The following is a 6,197-nucleotide window of genomic DNA, read 5'->3' as shown; positions in this document are numbered from 1 at the left end:
CCCCCCCCCCCCCCCGGTGCATCTCGCCAGTTTATATGGATCATCTGCGCCGTATACCATACAGATACAGATCAAATTCAATTTAAAAATTTGAGTTCATGTTTCATCATTTTTCGAGGTAGTTACCTTCGATTGAGCTCTATACTAAGTTTTCCTTTTTCCTTTTTGGCAAAGTCAAAGTTCCATTTAATCCTAGTTATTATAAACCAATAAAAAACCCAGAAACCAATGTTCGCTTAAGATCATAAAGTGGCACATAACTAGAACTAATATTAATACCGGCTCTGACGCAATATGAAATGGCTCGTCGTCAGAACCCACTCTACTATTGCAGCTAGCACGTACAGTAACAGTAACTTACAACTCTCTTTATAATGTAAAAGGATCTCAAAAAAAGTCTTTATTAGTGTAGCAGAACTAGACTGGCTCGATTGTCAGCGACCAGGTAGCTCAATTGGTAGAGCCTTCATCTAGAGTTTGGAGGGTGTTGCCATGCATTTTCCCACTCCTGTTACACTGTACATTTGGTGCCTGTGATCACCAACCCTTGTTTCAAGTGCAAGTTTAATGCTTGACAAGGAGATATCTGGACCTGGGAATGTAGTGGAACTAGACTGGGTCGATCATCGGCGACCAGGTAGCTCAATTGGTTAGAGCGTCTGTCTAAGAGTTTGGAGGGTCCCAGGTTTGAACCCCAGTGTTGCATGCATTTTTTTGCTCCTGTTACAATAGTATAGTATTTCAAGGACTATTCAATATTACATGTAGCTTGACATTTAGCTTGTTGTACCAGAGCAAATAATTAATATGACATGTTTTATGTGACACAGGGATAGACCTAGAAGAGTCAGATGGACTGCATCCTGAAGATGTTGAAAGCGAGCAGTTGTATCCAGAACATATCCAAACTACAAGCTTCCAAAAGGTTCTCCTCACTGTGGGTTCCGCTGCCATGTGTTTATACAACCCTGCACGTGATGGTCAGTTTCGTTTATCCTCGAGAATCCTTATAGATTACTGCATAATATCAGTTTTAAATATACAAATCTTTGTCGAGCTCTGAACAAATCTGTTCAGTAGCACTCTTCACATGAAAACTGCTCAGCAAAGCAAATCATAATCTACACACTGACCATGATTTTTGTATTTGGGCTTTAATTCATTTTCACACTTCTGTTAAGTACCATGTATATGGTGTCTATATCGCAGTCTAGTACAACAGTTTGACAGTTCAACAAAAATGTAAGTTGCATATATACTTTTATTGTGATATAAATTTGCTTTCAGACATGGTAGCCACACTTGGTGAGGTGAGTGGCGCATGGGCCATTAGGAAGATGAAGGAGAAGATGGAGGAAGACCCTGTGGGGAGCCTCATCTTAAAGTAGGTTTGCACTAATATATACTGTATATTAGTACAAATAATGGGACACCGTTTATAAAAAAAACTGGTTACAACAAGTATGGACCTGGAGGTGGATCTTTTGGGAGCAGGTTTATAATAATGTATAATGCTAAGCATGAACTTACAAGTATAGCAGTAATAATAGACTGCATTGCAGTTTATATTCAAAGTCACTTTTAGCATGTCATATAACTGCACAGATCAAACTTTTGCAGTCAAAATAGTGAAAATATCATTGCCACGAAAATAACCAGCTACATGTATATATTGTACATGATCTGTATTGTGATGTGAAGGACGACATGTCGCTTTGTTGTTAATAGGCTTGTGTAATAAATCTTATCTTAATGGTAACGAGGCATCACAAGAAACAACAAAGCATCACAAGTGATACAAATCCCCTCGCATTCACACATTGTGACATATGTAAGAGGAAATGAAGTCGCCAGAGCGATAGCAAAGTTTTTCTAAAAATAGCAACAGTGACCTTGACCTGAATGTAGTACCCTGAAAAGCAAAAATTTTCAAGGTATTGTCATACCAACCACTGGTATCAAATTTCATGAAATTCTGTTGAGGAATCAGGTCGGTAGAGCGATGTCAAAGTTTTTTTTCTAAAATAAGTAATAGTGACCTTGACCTATAACATAGAAACCTGAAACGCAAACTTGTTCAAGGCAATTTGCCGTACAAATACTTGTATGAAGATTCATGGAATTCTGTTCTGTAATGAAGTTGCTAGAGTGATAATAAAGTTTTTTTCCAAATCGGTCACAGTGACCTTGACCTTCAATGTAGAAACCTGAAACGCAAACTTGTTCAAGGCATTTCCGTACAAAACACTTGTATGAAGTTTCGTGAAATTCCGTTGCGGAATAAACGTCGCTAGAGCGATGACAAAAGTTTTTCTAAAAATAGTAGCAGTGACCTTGACCTTCAACGTAGAAACCGGAAATGCAAATTTGTTTCAGGTATTGTCATACCAAACACTGGTAACAAGTTTCATGAAATTCCGTTGAAGAATGAAGTCACTAGAGCGATGTCAAAGAATGTTAACATGTTACGTACGTACATACAGGCGGAATCCTATCAAACTTTCATTGTGAGGGGATAATAACAATCAGTGGACATGTTCACAAATCAAGTTAAAGCTATATATATCGTAAAATGAATATGTGACTTAAGTATTTACAGTCTTTATTTTGTATTTTGCTTTATGATAATTACAGTTTCTGTATGATGTACCGTTATGTACGTTTTTCTAGGGAACAGCCTGTCATCAACACAAATACAGTGTCTATAGAATACCTGGGCAGTCTTCCTGAGGGCACATTTGGAAAAGAGTACTGGAAATTCCTATGCAAAAATGTAAGAGAATTATATAGTACATTGTTACTATGTGTTGATAATTTAGTGTGCCAAGTGAAGTTTATATGGTGATACGTTTAGTTTGATGGTTTTACACAATATAGCATTAGTTGAATGTGTTAAAAGTTTTATTGTGTTAAATGTGAAAGTGTTGGCTTACTTTCAGTTTAAAAATACGTTAACTGGAGGATTCAAACTCACTTGTTATACATTGAGTCAAAGTGAATGCTCCATAGCAGAGGGTGGTCCAACATTGTTCTGCATGTTAGTTTTGTTTACAAATTCAATTGTTTGTTTATTTTTATGTTAGGGCTTTTCCCCAGATTCTCGCCTGCCTATTCAATTTGTTGACGACCCTGACCTAAAGTATGTGATGCTGCGCTACCGCCAAACCCACGACCTGTACCACGCTGTGCTGGGCATGAAGCCTAACATGCTAGGAGAGGTTGCAGTAAAGTGGGTGGAGGCCTTCCAGACTGGACTGCCTATGTGTGCCTTGGGGGCAGTGTTTGGTCCCCTTCGTCTTGGCCCTGTGTAAGCAATTGTTCTGTATTGTGTGTTTGATCCATCTCTAGGTACAATTGATTTGTTTTTAGGGTTTTTTTTGGGAGGAGGAGGAGGGGGGTTCAGGTGTTTATCTTTTACTGTAAGGTGTTTGTTTTCCGATCTTTGCTCATTGTAAGCTTTGCTGTTATAAGAGGTACCGGTATACAGTCCCATGAAAGAAAAAAGATTTATGGTGTTTAATATATTTAATGGCAAAATGACTAAAATTGTGATGGTTTGAGGACCTTTTATTCAACAGCATTTATTTGAAACAAACTGTCAGCGTACATAAATGTTGTAACAAAATGGGCTGTCAATTAGGTACATTTGTAATTAATGATCAAGAGTGGAACCATCATATAACTTGTAAGATAGTAGTGGTTATTAATAGAGAGCAGCACTTTGGTCAAAAGTACATTTGAGGTCAAATCTTTCGATTTAGTACATTTAAGGTCAAATCTTTCGATTTAGGTAACACAGTGCATTGATTGACAAAGGATTGTGGAATTGTAGATAGTGCCATAGGGCTATCCACCTAGTGGCGACGAGGTCAGTCAATCATGACATAGAGATAGAAACATGAGTGAGAACTCACCAAAACAGACAGGGTAACCGTCATTGCCATATGGTACATCTAGTATTGTTGTTTTGGAAGGGGAAAGTCAGCTTAGAAGTTAGATTAGAAGTAAGATTAAATTGCTGCATGTGCCTCATTACTTATGTACAATAGGTGTGACCTACTCATGAATAATGAATTTTGTATAGATTGATAATAGATAGAGCCAAAAGACGGGGATTCGAGGTTCGAAATGCGAGCCTCAGGAGATAGGCCAGGGAAGGCCTGGGCACAGCAATTGGTTTACTTTAGAGCTATGTGTTTGATATTGTAACTCTATAGAAGCTGTATGCAAGTAGATTTGCTTTCGTGTTCTAGAACTGTGTTAAAAGGACATTTGTTTAATTTAAGAGAGATCTTACAAAGAGGGCCTACTCAAGGTATGGCCCTGACTGTCGCGGCCACAACAATAAAGATAATAAAGCAATAAGTCAACGTGTGTTGTAAGTGTGTAATGTAACAATGTAGCATATCAGATCCATCAATAATTGTTCATGAGTTTTTGCATCTCGTTAGCATTACATGTGTATCCTTTGTCAGAAAACCAAAATTATGTATTACCAGAGTGTGGCTATGTTTTAATGCATCATGATTCAAAATGGGTTTTGAATGTTTTGCAGACACCAGAAGAAATATTTGGAAATGTATCTTTCCTGGGCCATACGGACAGGAAGGGATGCCAAGTTCCTAATGGCTGTATACTGGGAGAAGGAATGGGAGAAAGATCTAGATCAGCTCAGGACGGAGCTCAACATAGAGCCACCCCCAGTCCTCAAATAACATTTGTCCTCATCTATATGACTTTTCATCTTTTAATTTATTCTAAATGTTCTTAATGTTTTGTGGACTGAAGTTGTTATCACTTTAGTGAAGTGTCAATTTACTGTAAAAAAACAGATTTAAATTCATTTGTTAGCAAGTATAAGGACTCAGTGTGCCACCTTTTACAGCAGTCAGAAGTAATAAACTTCAGTTATCAAATATTATCAGGTTACAAAATCTTATTATACCCATCAGCCAATCAGAATTGAGAAATGTGCACGACACCTCATAATAATAACATTGATCTCATTCCTGTAGAATAGCAGGACTGAAAACAAGCATGGTGCCATACGTGTATACAATTTGAACACATGTGGTGAAATTTGAGACCTTATAAAATGTATTGTTCTCTATCAACTTAAGACATGTATGTGTTAAGTTTTAAATAAAATCATCTTTATTTACCAGTACCTTGATGTTTCCCTTATAGATACAGCTGTGGGATCAAACAACGTTACAAAATGTGCAGTGTGTGCACGATTGAAATCTGTGATAATAGTGTGTGCACGATAGGTATCGTGGTTGTACGTACGAGATTTAGGAGTGTTTCATAAATCTCAGGAAATGGAAATTCATATAAAATCAAGTGTTTGCCATACACTTTTTGATGATCAATATGAAAATATTAACACAAAAATTGATAAAATATTTTATTCAGCAATAAGCAAGTTTATCTGAATAAGAAAAAGAAGTATAATTAACAAGAGGCCCAATGGGTCTGCATCGCTCACCTGGTATAAATCTCACACTTGTAACCTTAAAAGTGATCAAAAATAAAGCTACAAGCGAAATATCAGTATTTATGATTAAAATTCATTCAAAAAAAACCTTTTTTTTTTTTTTTAAACATTCCACCCCTGTGATTGAAAGTCGAACAAAGTCATTATGTTGAACAAATTTTATAGCCTTTCATCTCGGGATGCAATTTGCAAAGTATCAACATCCTGGGACCCATGGTTATTCAGAAGAGGTTGTTTAAAGATTTTTAACAAATTTGACTCCTGTGACCTTGAATATAAGTCAAAGTCATTCACTTTAACAAACATAGTAGTCCTTGATCCCAGCATGCTACTGACTAAATATCAACATCCTGAGCCTTTTGGTTATTCAGAACAAGTTGTTTAAATATTTTGAACATATTTGCTCCTTGTGACCTTGAATATGATTCAAGGTCATACATTTAAACAAACTTGGTAGCCCTTGATCCTAGTATGCTACTGACTAAATATCATCACCCTGGGNAACTTGATAGCACTTTACCCTAGCATGCTACAGGCCAAATATCATCACCCTGGGCATTTTGGTTACTGAGAAGAAGTTGTTTAAAGTTTTTAACATATTTGACCCCTGTGAGCTTGAATATGGGAGAAGGTCATTCATTTGAACAAACTTTGTAGCCCTTCACCTCAGCATGCTACTGGCCAAATAACATCACCCTGG

General features: G+C 37.0%; 1 protein-coding gene across 3 annotated transcripts in view; it reads left to right on the top strand.

Annotated features, from left to right (window-relative positions):
* LOC110442160 (ubiquinone biosynthesis protein COQ4 homolog, mitochondrial-like) overlaps positions 1 to 5,167 on the top strand; it is a 6,749-nt gene extending 1,582 nt beyond the window's left edge. For all 3 annotated transcript variants that reach the window (XM_021485650.1, XM_021485633.1, XM_021485642.1), the window contains exons 2-6: positions 831 to 980; positions 1,288 to 1,384; positions 2,671 to 2,773; positions 3,084 to 3,307; positions 4,556 to 5,167. In XM_021485650.1, the coding sequence (XP_021341325.1) occupies positions 953 to 980; positions 1,288 to 1,384; positions 2,671 to 2,773; positions 3,084 to 3,307; positions 4,556 to 4,715 (612 nt within the window). In that variant the 5' untranslated portion in view covers positions 831 to 952 and the 3' untranslated portion in view covers positions 4,716 to 5,167. The remainder of the gene's footprint in view (positions 1 to 830; positions 981 to 1,287; positions 1,385 to 2,670; positions 2,774 to 3,083; positions 3,308 to 4,555) is intronic.
* The last annotated feature ends 1,030 nt before the right edge of the window (positions 5,168 to 6,197 follow it).

The sequence above is a fragment of the Mizuhopecten yessoensis genome, unplaced genomic scaffold (genome assembly GCF_002113885.1).
Source record: "Mizuhopecten yessoensis strain PY_sf001 unplaced genomic scaffold, ASM211388v2 scaffold1883, whole genome shotgun sequence".
In the NCBI taxonomy this organism is placed as follows: domain Eukaryota; kingdom Metazoa; phylum Mollusca; class Bivalvia; order Pectinida; family Pectinidae; genus Mizuhopecten; species Mizuhopecten yessoensis.
The sequence above is the reverse complement of the archived record's forward strand: the minus strand, read 5'-3'. Positions and strand labels throughout refer to the sequence as shown.